We start from the raw sequence: 19,470 nt of genomic DNA on the forward strand, positions 1-19,470 counted from the left end.
AAGACAAACGATTGGAAAAAAACGTATATTTCTTTGCAAGGAACAAACTTGTTTGCTTGAGACTACATTGCGTGCCACGGTTAAAAATACATACAAATGTGTCGAGATAATACAACGTTTTCGTGGATGCATAGATAAAATTTTTGGCTTCGGGTCGTTTGGCTTTGGTTGTTTCACGTTTCGTGGAATCGTTTCCCCGAGAACGCCGCGTATCTACGATTCACTCTTCTTCTTCTTTCTCCCTCCTCCTCCTCCTTCTTTTATTCTCGCTATTTTCCTTCTCGAATGTAAAAAATACTCCACTTGTATAAAAGTACAAAAGAGAATAATCGTGAAAGATTAGATCGATTCGAAGATTAAGGGACGAGGGAAAAAGAAGAAGAAACACGCGTGCCTGATAATTCCTAGAAAAAGACAGAAAGATAAAAAAAGATATTTCCATGACGATTCGATTCTCACTCCTGGTCGCAGGTCTCGAAATCGTCGGCGCATTCCTCGGCCTCGAAATCCTCCTCGGCCGTAGCCTCCTGATACTGCTGATACTCGGAGACCAGGTCGTTCATGTTCGACTCTGCCTCGGTGAACTCCATCTCGTCCATACCCTCTCCGGTGTACCAATGGAGGAACGCCTTCCTCCGGAACATGGCCGTGAACTGTTCCGAGATACGTTTGAACAATTCCTGGATCGCGGTCGTGTTCCCTATGAACGTGGACGACATCTTCAAACCTTTGGGCGGGATGTCGCACACGGCCGTCTTCACGTTATTGGGGATCCACTCGACGAAGTACGAGCTGTTCTTGTTCTGCACGCTCAACATCTGCTCGTCCACCTCCTTCATCGACATCCTGCCCCTGAACACCGCCGCCACGGTCAGGTAACGTCCGTGCCTGGGATCGCAGGCGGCCATCATGTTCTTCGCGTCGAACATCTGTTGAGTTAGCTCGGGGACGGAGAGAGCCGAGTATTGTTGCATGGATCTGGACGTCAACGGGGCGAAGCCAGGCATGAAGAAGTGCAGACGCGGGAACGGGACCATGTTCACGGCCAGCTTTCTCAGATCTGCGTTCAGTTGGCCGGGGAACCTGAGGCAGGTGGTCACCCCGGACATGGTCAGCGAGACGAGATGATTCAGATCGCCGTAGCTTGGATTCGACACTTTCAACGTGCGGAAGCAGATGTCGTAGAGGGCCTCGTTGTCGATGCAATAAGTCTCGTCCGTGTTCTCGACCAATTGGTGGACGGACAGGGTAGCGTTGTACGGCTCGACCACGGTGTCGGACACTTTGGGGGACGGCATCACCGAGTACGTGTTCATTATACGGTCAGGGTACTCCTCCCGGATCTTGGAGATGAGCAACGTGCCCATCCCGGAACCGGTGCCGCCCCCCAACGAGTGGGTCAGTTGGAAGCCTTGCAGGCAGTCGCAATTCTCGCATTCCTTTCTCACCACGTCCAACACCGAGTCCACCAGTTCAGCGCCCTCCGTGTAATGCCCCTTCGCCCAATTGTTGCCGGCCCCCGATTGGCCGAACACGAAGTTGTCGGGGCGGAACAGCTTCCCGTAGGCACCCGATCGAACGGCGTCCATCGTCCCTGGCTCGAGATCCAGGAGGATCGCTCTCGGCACGTACTTTCCTCCGTTGGTCGAGGTCGCCACTGCAATAGTTTTCATTATATTTTATTTATTTTTCGTTCGTTTTATATTGGGTTGGCAACTAAGTAATTGCGGATTTTTTTTTTTTAGAAAATCAAAGACAAATTTTTCGTGGAACTAAATGCGTTGCCCGTTTTGATCAATGAGCAGCATCATAATCCCACGTTCGTAAAACTTGTGGTTTTTATTAGCGAAAAACTGAATCAGGTACGATTTGATATCATTATTGAAATTTTTACCGTTCAAGGAGGTTTGTAAAGATCGAAAGAAAAAGTAATCGGATGGTGCAAGGTGAGGACTATATGGTGGATGTGGCGAAACATCCCGACCAAGCTCCAATAATTTTTGCCGAGTGACCAAAGATGCGCGTGGCCTTGCATCGTCACGATGGAATACAACACCTTTTCGATTTGTCAATTCGGGCTGCTTTTCTTCAACCGCATTGTTTAATTTCGTTAGTTGTTCGATGTAGATGACAGAATTGATCGTTCGGTTGGGTGGTAAGAGTTCGAAATAGACAATTCCTTTGTAATCCCACCAAACTGATAACAAAACCTTCTTTCGACGAATACCAGCTTTTGATGTTGTTCGAGCTGGTTCACGTGGCCTGCTCCACCATCTTTTCCGCTTGATATCGTTGCAAACAACCCATTTTTCATCGCCAGTTATCAGTGGTTTTAAAAATGGATCATTTTCATTACGTTTCTTTAGCAAATCGCAGCTGTTAATGCTTTTCTTTCAATTCGTGAGGAACCCATGTATCGAGTTTTTGAACATAGCCAAGTTGTTTTAAGCGGTTTTCATGAAGCTTCTCTGCAATCTCATGAGTTGTACTGTGACGATCCGAATCGATTATTGTTTCGATTAGGTCGTCATCAACTTCAATTGTACGACCACAGCGTTTTTCGTCTTTGAGTGAAAAATCACCAGAACGAAATTTGTCGAACCAATTTTGACACTGCCGTTCTTTTAAGGCTTCGTCGCCATAAACAGCGCATAACTTTTTGCGAAAATAAAAAAGCAAAGTATGACGATAATGTTCCTTTTGATTTTCCATTTTTCAACGAACGCCAAACGAAAACTCAAAAAACTTTTTTTACCGATTGACATTTGAATTGCCAACTATCGAATAACAAAATTACATTTGGACTACGCCAAACCTAAAAATTCAACTGAAGCCATCTATGAGTGAAATCCGCAATTACTTTGTTGCCAACCCAATAGTTGCATTGGGAAAAATCGAGGATTCGATTGTTGAGAGGCTTCGTCGCCATAAACAGCGCATAACTTTTTGCGAAAATAAAAAAGCAAAGTATGACGATAATGTTCCTTTTGATCTTCCATTTTTCAACGAACGCCAAACGAAAACTACTCAAAAAACTTTTTTTACCGATTGCCAACTATCGAATAACAAAATTACATTTGGACTACGCCAAACCTAAAAATTCAACTGAAGCCATCTATGAGTGAAATCCGCAATTACTTTGTTGCCAACCCAATAATTGCATTGGGAAAAATCGAGGATTCGATTGTTGAGAGGGGAGGGGGGGAGAGGACACGCGAGCGGCCTCGAAAAGCAACGGCGTGTGCCGTCGTTCATATTAAACAGGTTCGTGAAACGTATTGTCATTCCGCCGAAACGGGCGCGTCGCGACGAACCGACGCTTTAAATGGTGGACGGAAACGCGCGCCGCGATTCGCAAATCGAACGAATATGCGCGCCGATCCTTTTGTGCCGATCTTTTTATTCTTTCTCTTTCTTTCTTTTTTTTTTTTTTTTTATCACGCGGGGATCAGGGTTCAAAAGCCAAGGGTGGTGAACGGTCATACGCTATTTTCGTCGCGAAACGCGGCGTTTACTCTTTGTCGCTCGTTTTCTCCTACGTTCCTCGCCTCGTCGTGTTTCTATTTTAAAACGTGCGCGAGATTTTACTCTCGAAACCTGGACCATTCGAGTTTCGAAAAATCTTTCGAATCTCGGATAGAAAGTTTCTCTAAGGAAGGAAGGAAGAAATGGAAAAAGGATAGAGTTTTTGTTCTCTCTCTTACCAGAAGCCTCGTTATAGTAGACGGAAATTCGCTCCAATTGCAGATCGCTGTCTCCATGATAGATGCCCGACTGGTCGATGCCGTGCTCCTCGGAGATCACTTCCCAGAACTGGACGAAAAAACAGTGAGTGAGAAGAGCGCGTTGGAAATTCTAAACAATCTTTTTCGAAAAAAATAATACGAGATAAAAAAAAAAAAATACAGGAAACACAAGGGAATTAATGGCGCTCCTGCTCCCCGACAACTCGAGTTTAACTTCCCTTTGGTTTGTACGTTTGTCTCGCCTTCCCTCGCTATTTTCTCTCCTCTCTATTAATAGCCGACTATCCATCGTGATTCCCTCCGCGGCGAGAGAACCGCGACGCCTCCCGTTCCCAAGAATTTCACGACACGAGCCGTCGTATTTCGTGAAACAACGCTGGTATACTTAATTAGCGGAGCGGCGGCAATTAGCATCACTACGCTCGTTACGCTCCTCCTTTCCGATCGATCGAACCGGCGCAATTCTTTCCTCTCTCGGCGCGATGGGGGATGGACGGAGGGTATCCTTTGTTCGGGACGCGATTCACGGTTGGCCGGCCGTCGTCGTTTTCCGCATGGAAGAGTTGCACGATTTTGAAGAAATCCATAATCGACGATAAACTACGTACGATTTTGATTATCGATCAGTTTATGCAGTAGAATTCAATCATGGATCGCGATTTATTAAAATCAAGTGTAATAATAATGAGAGATGAGAATTTTAAGAAAATAAGGGGAAAAAATCCGGCGCTCAATTGATATTTGCAACGAGTTCTCGAACGACCCTTTGTCGAGCAGGAGACACTTTAAATTCCATCTCGTTGCCCGTCGCGGCCGACGCCTTATCTTTAATTCGATTACAAGCCCGGTTGAATTGCGCGAAGGACGAGGAGAGAAGAAAAGAAATGGGAATTCTTGTTTAAAACTTGTATCGAGAATAAATTCTAAAAAAATGTTTAGAAAAAAATAAAAATATATATATAAACGTGAATTTCTTTCTTCTTATCCCATTAAGAAAAATCAATTGATCAACTTACCTTTGCACCAATCTGGTTTCCGCATTGTCCAGCCTGCAGATGTACGATCTCCCTCATTTCGAAGCTAGCTCCGTCTCTAACGTGCGTGGCAAGGGGGAAAAAAAATGGGCGAAACAGCTGATCCCTCGAGAGAACGAAGAGAGAGAGCGGAAAGAAAGGTGACAGTCCTTGCGTAGTAACGAGTATGCGTTATATACGATGTGCGTAGAGGCGAGAGTTGCGGGCAGCGCGACGAGAGAGCGTGTGCAGCGAACCAAGTGCAATCGAGTGTCGCGCAGGAGTGCACCAGCGGTGTGGTGGAGCCTGCGAGGTGGAGCGAAACTGGCGAGGAAACGTAGTCGTGTCGGTGTCCTGAGATCGACTCTCCACTCGGTTACGCGACGCGCTTCTGGCCTGGCGGCGCGGGGCTCATGGAGGGGGAGAAGATTCTCCAAACGAGTATGTACGTCGCACGAGTCGATCGGCCGAACAACAACCGACCAACAGCCCATATCCTATCGACTTTCGGTCAACGACACGTACTTTCTCAATCCTTCGATCCAAAAACGAAACAACAAATCTTCCTTTCCTTTCTTCCGATTGATTTTTTTTTCATACATATACATGCGTATGTATATATATATATATACACACGTTTCTTTGTTCCATGCTAGTTTACATCTTTATATGGGTTTGTCCACGCCGAACGGAACGATCGATCTGCCACCTTTCGCTAGGAAAGGTTTCGTGATGTAGATACGTTTGCGCTCGAAAAAAGACGCACGAAGCGAGAACAGGATATCCAGTTCGATGGACTCGAAGAGCATCCACCGGAAATGTAACTCGATCACGAGGATGTTTCTCGGGTTTACGCGCTCGCCAATCCAATGAGCTTTACTTTCGATCGCCTCGAGTTCGAATTTGCTCGAGCCATAAATTTCGTGCATGGTACGAAATAAAAGTTCTGAATAAAAGAAAGGGAGAAAAAAAGGAGGAGAAACGGGACTGGGGGGACCATTTCGTCCGAGTGAGTCACTGTTAAAAACGCCGCGAGTCTCTCTCTCTCTCCGCTTTTCTCGACTGTCATGCCCTGTTGAGAGGAATACGATAACCACGTCGCGTCATTCCGTCTCCAGCTGCGCTTGCCACCGTTTCACGATCCCCTGCCGTTGTAGAATCCCTTTTTCTATTATTGTAACTCATTCCGTTCTTCACTCCTGCCATCTATTGCTCTCTTTCTTTATTTATTCAACATTGTTTTCGTTTTCGAGAGATTGCAATTCTTTGACGTGATACAATATATATATACATATATATATGTAATATTAGCTACATGTATGCCTGTATCGATTGAAAAAAACGGTAAATATTATCTTCTCTTCGTTTCTGTAACCTGATATATCCTCCATAACCTCGCACGAAATAAACGCATTCGCAAATACTAATGCGACAATGCGTGTTTTAAATCGAAAAAATTTCTTTCGCATTAAGGATAGCGTATATACTTCGTAATTGGTACACACTGTCTCGAGTTAAGTCAAATTCATGGAGCGAGACACCGACCGCGCCGGTTCGTATAGCCGGACGATGAGTCATATGAGGTCGTTGTCTGCTACTTACAATTAGTCCAAGAAAATCTACCATCACGATAATGTATATTTCCTCGTCCATTCGTTCAACTCGTGATTTTAACTTTTTCAATTGTTTCCTGTTTTTCGAATAAAAAATCACTTTTAAAAATATGTAATACGATAATTAATTCAATAATCGATATATCAAGTTATTTTGTTAATTTAAAAAAATTGTAAAGCAAAATGATTTGAAAGAATCAATTCCAATGTTGAAAACCATCGTATTCCTATTCTGTTGATTTAACTGTATGTTATGTTAATCCGTTATTCAATTACAAATGCTTATAATCGTTATTTAACACCGGTAAAACTATGTCGTAGTTGTACGAGTAAATTAAAAATGTTTCAATATAGTGTAAATTTTTCAAATTTTCAAATCAATATGTTAAAAATTTCAATTTTTCAATTTCGTTATGCTTTTATTTTCGCTAATTATTTTCTAAAACTTACCAAATTGCATGAAATGAGATTCCTTTTAACGATTTGAAAGAATGTGATCTGATAAAAATATTAAATTGCTCATCATTCAATCTACATAATATTATAGATAAACAAAGTGGAATAATCCTCTTGTCAAAGTGACCAGAATCTAAATTTATATTATATTATAATATAAATCCTTTAATAATTTAGAACATAGATAGGTTAATATCGTTTTCGTCGTATAATTCCAATATGTTCCAAATATCAGAATAGAGGTCATTCCAATCGCTCACGATCATTTTATTTCAATAGATGGCGACACAATCCGATAATGTTAATGAAACTATCTTGTACATTACGTATAAAATATAAAAGAGGATATTACTTTTGCGACATAAAAAAATGTGGTATATTTTATAGCATTGAACAAAGTTCTTTACTATTACTTTCTTATTTCCAGATAAAATTTCATTTACTAATTACATTCTACGTACATTCTAAAACTTTATATATTTTCTTTTACTTTTTACTTTCGATTAAATGAAATTCAAATTATAACCTACTTTTGAATAAAACTTGAAATTAGTTACGCTAGCTAAATATTTATAATCACATTTTTTTTTTGGTACTGCTCGAATGCAAGATCTACTTTATTCAAATTCGTATGTCATAGTATAAAAATTGATAGATGAAAGGAACAAATATAAATACAAGTACACCTACAATATATAGTATTTTATAAATATAAAAATGAATTATTGAACTCGACAAAATATATGTACGACAATAATAAGGGATTCTTATTAAACCGTACACTTGTATGATAATAATTTATTCAAGATGATGGTAGCCGCTAGAGCGGTTATACACTGAATACAAAGACGCGCTTTGCAAAACTACATAATCGAAACAAATAAACGGAATACAGAAAAAAGTTCGATAAAAAAAGTATTCTCCTCCTCGAATTATTCGAATAATACAAGGAGTGATGATATCGGTGAAAAAGCGCGCCTGCCACAGAATGTAAAAAAGAAATTAAAAAAAAAAAAAAAAAAAAAAAAAGATGGAAATAGGAAAGAAAGACATAAACGTTAACGCATAAAGTTAAGAAGCAGTACGAGAGCGAAGGGGACAATGATGAAGGGGATGAATCGTAGGTAGTAAGATAGAGTAGAATAGAGAGTAGGCGTTTAATTTTCGTCGACTTCTGCTTCCTGTTCCTCGTCGAATTCCGCATCTTCGTCTGCGGTGGCCTCTTGGTATTGCTGATATTCCGAAACTAAGTCGTTCATGTTCGATTCGGCCTCGGTGAACTCCATCTCGTCCATACCCTCGCCGGTATACCAGTGAAGGAAAGCTTTCCTCCTGAACATGGCGGTGAACTGTTCGGAGATTCGTTTGAACAGCTCTTGAATGGCTGTCGAGTTGCCGATGAAGGTAGCGGACATCTTCAAACCGCGGGGTGGGATGTCGCAGACGGCCGTCTTCACGTTGTTGGGGATCCATTCGACGAAGTAGGAGCTGTTCTTGTTCTGGATGTTGAGCATTTGCTCGTCGACCTCTTTCATCGACATTCTGCCACGGAAAATGGCCGCCACCGTGAGATACCTTCCGTGCCTCGGGTCGCAGGCGGCCATCATGTTCTTCGCGTCGAACATCTGTTGGGTTAGCTCGGGTACAGAGAGAGCTCTGTATTGTTGGCTTCCACGAGACGTGAGCGGTGCGAATCCTGGCATGAAGAAGTGAAGACGAGGGAACGGTACCATGTTCACAGCGAGTTTTCTCAGATCGGCGTTCAATTGGCCGGGGAACCTCAGGCAAGTAGTGACACCAGACATCGTAAGGGAAACGAGATGGTTCAGATCACCGTATGTAGGCGTGGATAATTTCAGAGTGCGGAAGCAAATGTCGTAAAGTGCCTCGTTATCGATGCAGTAAGTTTCATCTGTATTTTCTACCAGTTGATGTACGGAAAGCGTTGCGTTGTACGGTTCTACGACGGTGTCCGATACTTTAGGGGACGGTACGACGGAGTATGTATTCATGATTCTATCGGGATATTCTTCGCGAATTTTCGAGATGAGCAACGTTCCCATACCGGATCCGGTACCGCCGCCCAAAGAGTGGGTCAATTGGAAACCTTGCAAGCAGTCGCAGCTTTCGGCCTCTTTCCTGACTACGTCGAGGACAGAGTCTACCAATTCGGCACCTTCGGTGTAATGACCTTTTGCCCAATTGTTACCAGCTCCAGACTGTCCAAACACGAAATTATCTGGTCTAAATATTTGGCCAAATGGTCCCGAGCGAACGGAGTCCATCGTGCCTGGCTCCAAATCGACGAGGATGGCACGTGGTACGTATTTCCCTCCAGATGCTTCATTATAGTATACGTTGATTCTTTCCAATTGAAGATCGGAATCGCCATGATAAGTACCGGTTGGGTCGATACCATGCTCGTCACTGATGATTTCCCAAAACTATAATAAATAATATATTATAATAAATTTATAATATTTAAAAAAAAAAAATGTTTATACGATTTATAATATTTCGATTTAATTGATACGAGTGCGAATATTCAAAAACAAAAAAAAAAAAAAAAAAAAATCGTACTTGGTGCTAGTCAATGCTTTCTCCTCACGATTACCCTCGCATCCGTTTTCAGTCTTCCGTATTATCGACCGAGAGGAACAGTTCGATGACCTCACCCAGTGAATAGCTCGTATGTAATTAGTTGTAATACAAGCGTCCATTATGACAACAAGAATAGAAATTTTTTTTTTTCATTTTTTTGATCATATATAAAAATTTATAATAAGTATGTACTTTTTTTTCGTTTTTTCAAATCTATTTTTAACCGAATATTTTTAAAAAAATATATAAATTATTATTATTATCAAATTTCACTCAAATTTTACGAAATAATAATTATTGTTCAATTATCGTCAATTTGTTTTCGTTTTATATACGAACGAATGCACGTCGCAGCATACAACGAAGTACATATATATAATGCATGGTACAATGCGCCTTCTCTATTAGTTAGCGCGCAACTGCACGTACCTCTCCATAGTTCAAAGACCTTATAGTATATTTCTGGAAATCGATGCGTTCTCGGAATACCATCTATCGAGTGTGATTATACCCATGAGATATCTTATTATCCAGATAAAAGTTTAACAACAATCAAGTTCTTGCCAAAGAAGATAAGAAATAATAAATATTTTAACTAAGCTAATCGATGTGTCGCATCGAATAATAGATAAAACGAATAGAAATATATAATACACGTAATATTAACATTTCGTTTATCCTATTTACTCAAGAAGTAATTTTTTATGTAATACGGCAATCTTTATCATTACCATGATGTTCAAGAAGTGTTCAATCCTAGGTCAGTAATGTTTACACATAACATCGTTTTAAAATATCTTAAACCTCTTCTTTTTTCTCTTTTTTAACCTATTATTGTCTAGTTTAAATAACTTCTGTGTACACGTTTTTACATAATTTCAATTTTATCGAACTATCTGATAATTAATTCATAGCACGCCTACGGATAACTATGATGCCCTATATAGAAAGGATAGGTTTATTAGCCAGCATAATCATATATGACTATCGTTAGTAGGAAGTGAATACTGTTCAATCTTACTACCTCCCACCACACATTGTACATACGATATATGTACAATGTCGTAGCAACATGAGTCACCAATGTCATCGCTATATATAGAAATGATGACTGCAATGCCAATCTTGTCTAATTAACATAAAACATTACGCTCGATTTATGCATTTTACGCATCTCTCTCGATATTATAATATAATCTATTATGTTTATTCAATTTATAATTAAAATATTTATCGAAATAAAAATTGAAACGATATAATAATTGATTCATTAAATCTATTAAATTATAGCCTATTTATCAAATATATATATATATATAAAAATTAAAAAAAAATATATTAATTGTCTTATAGAATTATTTTAATTGTAATAATTTTTCCTTTTAATATTTTTAAAAGAATAAGAAAAATTTTTTCGCGCCAACAATTTAAAAAAATTCTTTCAAAGAATACGAATAATGTCTACACAAAATGGCGGACTAGAAATTTACATTCTGAAAAACGATCGATACTACATCTTGGTACTACATCCATCTAGTTGTTACCAACGTAAAATAACCGGTCGAAGTAACGCGAAAGAAAATGGCGAAAGGATATCTTCTTTCTGTATTTGGAAATGTTTCACCATACTACGTAACACAAGATGTCCTTGGATTACAAGATCCCTGAATGGGTAATTGTAACTATTACTCAATCGTTCGATGATGGGTGAATTACGATAGAGTAATAATTTGAATAAAAAATTTGCATAAAACAATTTTGTCACAGAATTGACAGCATAATATAAGATAGGAACGAATAATTTAAGAAGCGAACATTGACTCAATGAAACAACCTTGAAAACTATGAGAGCGTAACTACACTGCATTACTTGCTATACGCTATCCTCACAAGTCATTTGTTACGATAGTTATGTATATAATGTGATTCAAAAAATATAATAATGTTTTCATTCGCGAAATAAATTATTTGATTTATTTATTTGAACAAATTTCTAATTTTAGTTTAAAAAAAAAAAAAAAAGATTTTAAAATAAAAAAAAAATTTCTTTAAAAAAAAATTTAAATCCATAAAAAATGATATTAGTGATATTATAAATAATAAATATACGATTTAAAAAGATTAAAATAAACATGGAATTTATGAAGAATCTAAAAGATTCGAGCAAAGAATATGTATATTCTAGAATGTTGATGAGAGAAAGAAGAGTAAGAAAGACAGGATCAATTGCGCGCGCAACTGCGCATTCGATTCCGTTGCTGCATCACTAGTGTATCTCGACGCCGGAGATAGACCACGCCCTGTTCAGAGTTTAAAACATTTATAAATTTTTAAACAAATACAATTTCGAATACTTTTCCTTTTAAAAATTCGACAACATTCTCGATAAATAAGTGAAAAAAAAAAAAATTGAAGACCATACATTTAATATTTAACAACAACACTTCGTTAGAAAACATGGGTCGATAGAAAAAAAAACCGTTAAGTACCAGCCGGCCGGCTTGGTTCTGTCGCCATGACAGGTCTTCGACCGAGCGAGGTTGCCATTTTTTCACATGCCAGCCGTACCACGTAGCTGAAGTATAACACGGTCTTTCGTTGAAATCGATCGTTATAACATTTACAAAATTTAAATTATTTTCCACGTAAATAAACTTTCGTAAATAATATACAAGAGAAAAACGTTCAAAAGATCGGGATAAATTGAACAAATATGAATTTATTCTTTTTTTTTTTTTTTTTATATTTCCAAATTCTTTTTTTTCCGTAATTTTATATAAAAAATCTAAGATTACGAAATAAAAAAAGGACATTTGAGCACATACAGACACAATTCTATAAGAAACACTAACACCAAGTACGACGCCGAACAAAGAAGCGTTCATTTCCACGCGGTCGCGAATTCAATTATTTCGAACAGTTTTTCAACACTTACCTTTGCGCCAATTTGGTTACCGCACTGGCCAGCTTGAATGTGGACGATTTCCCTCATGTTGCTCGGTAGTTTTCTGGACTTTTTCAAAGTATACTGCGATTATCGAACTAACGACGAGATACACGCTAACTCGTCACGAGAGCCCAGAAACGAATATGCCCTGGAAGCGGCGTCCGTTACAGATTTTCAAGCTTCGGCACGACCGCGGGGAGCGACGTGGGGAGATGCGAATACTGCTTATGATTGGTCGGCGTCTAAGCCCCGCCACCTTTTCACCAGCCAACGTCAGCAGCGTTGCCAACTGCTCTATGATTCTGCGCTCCAACTTTTGCGGATGTGACATCGTTGACAAAATTTCGATTCGCCAAAATTGCAGGCCAATGCTGTCGACCCACGAATTCAACTTTTTTTTTCGATATTCTTAAAATTTATATTTTTACAATAATAATAATTCTGATGCAACAAAATTTAATTATAATTTTTATTTTATTTTAACGATTAATCGATAATTAATGATTTCGAACATTCTTTTTCCAAACGTAAGTCAGTTAACCTATAAATAATTTTTATATATACTAATAGAATTTAATTCCAATTAATAATTTAAAAATTTAATAATCTGGTAAGTTTAATAATAAGTAAATATAAGACATCATTGTTGCCAAACTAAAAAAGATTAATTGACCTATTTAACAATTACATTGAAATATATAAGTATAGTACATTGTTTCTTAATTTTTATGGATTTTTTTTTTAATTAGATTATAATTTATTAATTAAAATTTTTTTAATTTATTTACATTAAAATATAAAATTTTTTATTTTTTTTCTGTTTTATAAAAAATATATATAAATATATGCTTACATTAATTAAGTTTAAAAATTATACAAACATATATATCTTTTCTACCCTTAGCTGGATGATGGGTGTGCCTTAAACCCACCCTGCTTATTCGAAGTTGGCTGGGAGAAAAGTCGATACGTGAGTCACAGACGTACACACCCAAATATTGCGGATCTAATAAAAAATGCCTTTGAGACAATTGCCCGATGTAAAATATTTGAAAAATTGTTGTTGTACTTGGCAAAAATTTTTTTCAAATAATATAAAACGATAATAATAAGACAAAATTATTTTCATTCTTCGCTCTTTTTACGAACAATACCGATTGATCGCATATTTAATTACAGATATTTAATCATCGATTTTCGATCATCGATAACATTGTGCGTATTGGAAAAATGGTTTATACGGCAAATAAATTCGAGATAGACTAATAATAATAATAATACGATGTTTGTGCGCATAGTTGTACGTAAAAGCAGCTTACAAAAGCAGGAGAAAAGAACGGAAGGCGAACGAGTGGCGACAGGAGAGCAGGTAGGGTGGGTTACGCGTTGCAACGCGTAAGCCAGTCTTCTCACCGTTACCATGTATGGATCACTCGCTCTTCGTTTCGAAGGAAAAAAATCAGCCATGATAGTGTACACGCCCGCGCATCTCAGTGTGTGTGTATATCCTTCTGCATGTACTTGGTTAAGCACTGCAAACACTGTTTCGCATTGATAGACACGAGTCGCAGTATGCAAACATAACGGACCTACCAATAACGGGGGATCATATTTATTATCAAGGTAAATTCTAACTAAAAGAAGCAACGTGTGTGCGCGTGCATGCGTGCGTGTGCGTGCATGCGTGCGTACGTACGTGTGTGTGCGTGTGTACGTGTAAATCTTACACCACAATAGTTTTAAGCGTTAACACTTTTTTTTTTATGAATTTTACAATTTACGCGAAAAACGAATTCTTAAGAATCGATTATCTTTTATTTGCTTTTTGTTCCATTGGATATTAAAAGAGACAAAAATATAATACGCTTAATTATCAATCAAATTACCTATCCTACGTAACATGCATAGTAATGTACGTTAATAAATATGCTCGATACGTTTCAACGTGAAACGAAAGAAAATAAAGAATGAAAAATATTGTTTGGAAAAGGGAGTTGTGTATCAATAATAAAAAACTGATTACGTGTCACGAGGTCGATTCGAAAGACCGATGCGACAATGCTCCACTCTGATTGTCCTTCGTTAGTTGTACAATTACGAGTAGAAAACGTGCTCGCTGACATCACGTCCAATTTAGACGAACCAAGAGAAGTTCACGTACCAGTGTGTCGACGAAAAAGAGAGACTTCCGCATCGTTCCTATCTATCGTGATCGAAAATAATAGAATAATTAATGTCCAATTTGAACCATTACTTGATCATCGTTTACTATTACAAGCTTGTTATATACCGGTTTATATATACTTTTCATTTCAGACATACGTTGGAAAATTTACGAGTCACATCCCTCAGTTTTTCTGAGATAATCGTTTAGAGATTTTGGATTTGAGAAACGCATTCGAAATATGATAAAATCGAGTGACGTGAATATTAATTGAATTTCGCTTTCGTTATCGAATAATATAAACATAAATAAGTAAAAGCAAAGGTACTTGAAAAAAAATCGTCAATTATCTTTACAACAATTATCTTTTATTAAAAATAATAATATTATTATTATTGTACGATTGAATAATAACTGATAACTTTTGTTGATACTGACAAATATTTTATATACATATGAGAAGGGATGCTTATGAGTCACTCATGATATTATCGAGCTTCCCGAACACGCTTCCTTTTGTTTGTATATAAAATATTTTTCTTACATCAATTCCGTTAATACGTTTCGTAATTTTCATTATTCGTATTTTTTATAATCTTAGAAATTATGAATTATGTAAAAGATTATCTAACTCTCGTAATAATAACAAATGTATGGAAAAAAAAATTTGAAGAAATTCCAAGAATTATTTCCACGGATCTATCTATATTTGAGCACGCGAAAAAACAAAACAAGATAAGATAAGGGAAATATTAATCGTACATTTTTATGCGTTCGAAGGTAAGATTAATTACTGTCGATGACACGGGCGAATGAGGATAATTTGGAAGAGGCGAGTCGGAACGACGCGACAGACGTACCGTACCTTGCCCCGCCTCAACTTTTATTGATCCCGAGGACGTCGTGCACGACAAACACGTCTAAATATTTCCGCAGCCGTATATCCGTCTCGACGTGTATCTCGATTACACGGAAATATCATCACCCTTGAAGAAAGAGTAACATCTTCTTTTACAATTGAAGATATTTTCGAAGATATTTTTTTACCTTTTAGGTATTTTATAGATCATTCGTTTGCAAAAAATTTTTTCGAAATATCCGAAAGATTTTCATTCGAGGAGCAGCAAGGGTGGCCGAGGTACTGGTTGTATCGAGGACAAGATTTTGACATACGGCTACTTTCTCGAATGATCTTCGTTCTGACACGAGTAACAACGGAGACGCAAGTTGCCGTAAATGGTGTCGTTTTCTACTTTGGACAGAGTGCAGGATACATCGCGGCCGAGTCCGTGGATCAAGGGAGCCAACTCGATAACGGTAGCTTCGAAATCTGATTGTGAGTCACCCGCTTGTTCTTCTCCTCCTTTTTCTCTCTCGCGAATCCTGTTCTCTCTCCTTGTTTCAATTTTTATCCTTATCTTATTTTCTTTTTTTTTTTTTTGCTCGCTCGAAGATAATTTTCTGCCACGATTTCGATCATAAAATTGAAACGAATGTTATTATTTATACACGCTATGCACAAATTGTTTTAATAAGATTACAATTATCAATTAGAAAACTGAGAATATCCAATTCTGCGAGCAGTCTGGTTTTTTATTGAGTAACACTTCACGGTGATATCATCGTGACACGATGTCGCATTTCCAAAACGGGAAAGACATTTACATATTCCGTTTTCGTTTGTATTCGGTTTTGTTTATAGTAAGTAAGTTTATCTAATAATGTCCCCAGAAATGATAAAATGTGATTCGCGTTATCTATATTTCTTTTAAAAATATTTTCGTAGAATTATTTTATTTTACACTCGAAAGTGTTATTTTAAAATTTATCCTCTTCTCTTCTCAAAGTTGCATAGCATATTTAGAAGATATTCGTAATATGACTCGTAAAATATTTATTGCGAAAAAAGAAACGCGATAAAAGAAGGTAAAAAATAAGGAGAGGTTCACACGATCGAATCACGAAGCAGTATGTCCATGTTTGGATACGTCCACTGCATTTTATATGTCACGTTTTCTATCCATTTCCTTTCGTTCTTCGTAATTGGTTGAACTTACGTAATATAATTTTGTAAAATCTGAAAAAAGAAAATGGAAAATTTATTAAAAATATATCGGTGTTTTTATCTATTTGATAGTAAAAAACTCTTTTTAAAAATTGTTCATTTGAACAAACATAATCATAGGTTAGGTTTGACTTGTGTACGTGTTGTACAATTTTTTGATTAATGTTGAAATTAATGGTAAAAATTTTTAGAGAATCAGAATTGTAGAAATATTCCATGAATATTTGTGCGAGTATATTTCTCGACAAGCACAATAAGTGGCACAAGACCACTTTCTATCTGCATTCAGATAATGTCTCGATGTGAATCTTAAAGATTCATTTGATTCAAAGTTCTCTTATTTTTATTCACGCTGTTATTTTTGCCGTTGAAGCAGAAAATAAAATCTGAAGAAAAACAAAATCTTAAATAAAATAATATAACATGTAATAATAATAATGATATAATTCTAACTAGTAAAGGATAAAGCACGTCTCATTGGTAAATTCCTGGCAAATGGTTCTTTGGGGCGTAGCCGAGACCAGGAACACGATCGATTTTCGTCCGAAGCGCATTGCAGGTATTTCGGATGGGCGGTTCTCGACGTTCCTAGTTCCTAGTGAATTGTATTAATTCGTTTTAATCGTCTAGATATTCATTTTAGAATGCGAATTTTATTTTTCTCCTCATATTAATTATATCGTGATTTTTCACTTTATTTATAATAATTCAATAAATAATATATATATATATTAGATACCACGAATTCAAAAGATTGATTAAGGATTGATTTTCAATTCAAAAGACGGAAACGTTATTTGGAAGCGTCTTTTGCCGAAAGAGGTAAGCCTATGGAAAACCTTCGTCGCCCACGTGATTTTATAGCTCCTTTCTCTGACTTGATTTCTGTGCCGGTTATCCCACGTGTGTCCTCTATGCTGTGTCAGCATAGTACAAGATAAATGGTGTTCAAAGATATAAAAGAAAAAAGTTTTTTTCTAATATCTATATTAGATTGATTATAAGAATAAATGTTAAAATAAATACTTTTTAAAATACTACTAATTATTATTTCTAAAAGTTTATCACAATGCAATATATATTAAATTACATATGATATGATGTAAAAATATAACAAAAAATTATATCGTAAAGAGAGATTCATTGTATATTTTTAATTATTCGATTAAGAATTTGGTAACGATATTATTGAATTCTTCTGAATATCGTAGATGTAAATTATGCGCACCTTTTTCGAAAATCTTTATCCTAAAAAGAATTTTTTTATTTAATATTCATTAATGTTTGGTTGTAAAATCGAATGTAAAATTTATTATCCTCACTTGGATCCAACAATATGATCTTTCAAATAACTTGCATGTTCAATGAGTACCATCGGATCTTTGTTTCCTTGAACGATTAAACTAGGACATTTAATCTTCTTTAGAGATTCTTTGCACAAATCGTCGTTTTGTTTCTCGCAAATCCTCAAAATAGATTCTAACCAATCGAACGAAATCTTTCGTAAATATTCTTCTCCGTAAACTTTTATCAGCGGTTGTTTCATTTTTTCAGACCAATTATCGATAATTCCGTATTCTATTAATATGAAAAAATGATTATAATTAGCCGAATAATAAAAATATTATTGAAATCAAAATAAAAGAACAAACTTTTATAAATCTCTTTTTCTTCTGGTGTTACGTAAGCATTTGCGGCGAGAGCAACCATTTTTTGAACATTATCGGGAAACATTGAAGCGAGCATTAAAGAAGTTATACCACCATCGCTCCATCCTATCAGTGAGAATTTTGTGTAACCTAAAGCTTTCATTAAATCACACGCCCAAGTAGCATCACGTTGAAAAAAATCATCCGGATACGTCCTGTCTGGTGGTCTTGATTTTCCATAACCTGGAGGATCCCATGCTACTATGGTGAATTTTTCTTTATCAAGCCCCTCTATTTGTGGTTTGAAATCTGTCCAAATCGAACCTGATGATATGACGATATTGTAATTAAAAATAATTTAACATTTTTTTAAAATAAAAATATACCTTTTATATTGGACAGTTTAAAAGTTTTTATGATAGAATAAAAATTTGTAAATATTGTTAATATCGTCAATACTTAACATCTATCGTAAATTATTATAAATATATATATACATAATAAAGATATTGTTTCATTCGAATATTAAAATTGATCGAACATGACTATGCAGTTATATTTTCAATAATCAACTTTCCTAGATAGCAGCACTTTCGCAATTACGTATATATACATATATATATATATATATATATATATATAATATAATTGTGATTGTAATGTTACATCAAACGTGATCATTTCTTCATTAATTTGCTTACCTGCGGCACCAGGTAATAATAAAACTGGATTGCCAGTTCCAATTTTCAGGTAATTGATATTTACTCCATTAATATTAATTTTTTTCTCCTAAAAAAAAATATATATATATAAATTTCTATTTATATTATTATCTTTACATAGATATACAAGATACGATACGTATTTACATAGATACAATATAATATGATATTACCTGTGAAATATAATTTTTCATCGTCGAAAAGAGACGTGCATTATTCCGTGAGAAAAAATTAACGATATATGTTCGTTGAAATGGAAAATTATTCACAAAACTTCCGTATAATTTTACTAACATGGTTGACAGCTTATTTCTAATATCTATATATATTCAAAATATTACTCTTTACGAAATGTTATTTATCTTTATAGAATTGATAAGCATAAGAATATAAAAATATAAAAAATATAGCTCATTAATGTCATAAAATAAAACAAGATAGTGACATCATTCTATCTTATCGCTGTTATTGCATTCTATTTTCTAGAAGGAAAC

The 19,470-nt window shown here is 36.4% G+C and overlaps 4 protein-coding genes and 2 long non-coding RNA genes across 8 annotated transcripts; 1 reads left to right on the plus strand and 5 right to left on the minus strand.

Moving 5' to 3' along the window:
- Window positions 1-9: 9 nt before the first annotated feature.
- On the minus strand, window positions 10-5,124 carry LOC410994 (tubulin beta chain). Its single transcript, XM_394469.6, has 3 exons — window positions 4,763-5,124; window positions 3,705-3,813; window positions 10-1,657 (listed from the first exon to the last, which is right to left on the minus strand). Exons 1-3 carry the CDS (start codon window positions 4,817-4,819, stop codon window positions 456-458), a joined length of 1,368 nt encoding a protein of 455 aa, XP_394469.1. The 5' UTR covers window positions 4,820-5,124; the 3' UTR covers window positions 10-455.
- Window positions 5,064-6,484, plus strand: LOC107964288. Its single transcript, XR_001702714.2, has 2 exons — window positions 5,064-5,200; window positions 5,416-6,484. It is a non-coding gene; the product is annotated as an uncharacterized LOC107964288 (long non-coding RNA).
- A 1,127-nt stretch (window positions 6,485-7,611) lies between these two features.
- On the minus strand, window positions 7,612-12,537 carry LOC408782 (tubulin beta-1). The gene is made up of 2 exons (XM_392313.7): window positions 12,365-12,537; window positions 7,612-9,272 (listed from the first exon to the last, which is right to left on the minus strand). Exons 1-2 carry the CDS (start codon window positions 12,419-12,421, stop codon window positions 7,986-7,988), a joined length of 1,344 nt encoding a protein of 447 aa, XP_392313.1. The 5' UTR covers window positions 12,422-12,537; the 3' UTR covers window positions 7,612-7,985.
- Window positions 12,439-13,870, minus strand: LOC102654763. Of its 2 annotated transcripts, XM_016911714.2 has the most exons (3): window positions 13,696-13,868; window positions 13,258-13,382; window positions 12,439-12,747 (listed from the first exon to the last, which is right to left on the minus strand). In XM_016911714.2, the coding sequence occupies exons 1-3, from the start codon at window positions 13,841-13,843 to the stop codon at window positions 12,637-12,639; spliced, it is 384 nt and encodes a 127-aa protein (XP_016767203.1). In that variant the 5' UTR covers window positions 13,844-13,868; the 3' UTR covers window positions 12,439-12,636. The 2 variants fall into 2 exon arrangements, with proteins under 2 accessions (XP_016767203.1, XP_016767204.1); XM_016911715.1 differs by lacking the exon at window positions 13,258-13,382 and having other exon boundaries at window positions 13,790-13,870.
- A 1,016-nt stretch (window positions 13,871-14,886) lies between these two features.
- On the minus strand, window positions 14,887-17,658 carry LOC107964289. Of its 2 annotated transcripts, none has more exons than XR_001702715.2 (3): window positions 17,345-17,658; window positions 15,588-17,193; window positions 14,887-15,526 (listed from the first exon to the last, which is right to left on the minus strand). It is a non-coding gene; the product is annotated as an uncharacterized LOC107964289 (long non-coding RNA). The 2 variants fall into 2 exon arrangements; XR_003304491.1 differs by having other exon boundaries at window positions 15,588-17,200.
- Window positions 17,659-17,740: 82 nt separating this feature from the next.
- LOC410993 (valacyclovir hydrolase) lies at window positions 17,741-19,340 on the minus strand. Its single transcript, XM_006567161.3, has 5 exons — window positions 19,150-19,340; window positions 18,956-19,043; window positions 18,258-18,578; window positions 17,928-18,183; window positions 17,741-17,853 (listed from the first exon to the last, which is right to left on the minus strand). The coding sequence occupies exons 1-5, from the start codon at window positions 19,270-19,272 to the stop codon at window positions 17,763-17,765; spliced, it is 879 nt and encodes a 292-aa protein (XP_006567224.1). The 5' UTR covers window positions 19,273-19,340; the 3' UTR covers window positions 17,741-17,762.
- Window positions 19,341-19,470: the final 130 nt, after the last annotated feature.

Source organism: Apis mellifera, linkage group LG4 (genome assembly GCF_003254395.2).
Source record: "Apis mellifera strain DH4 linkage group LG4, Amel_HAv3.1, whole genome shotgun sequence".
NCBI classification, from domain to species: Eukaryota; Metazoa; Arthropoda; class Insecta; order Hymenoptera; family Apidae; genus Apis; species Apis mellifera.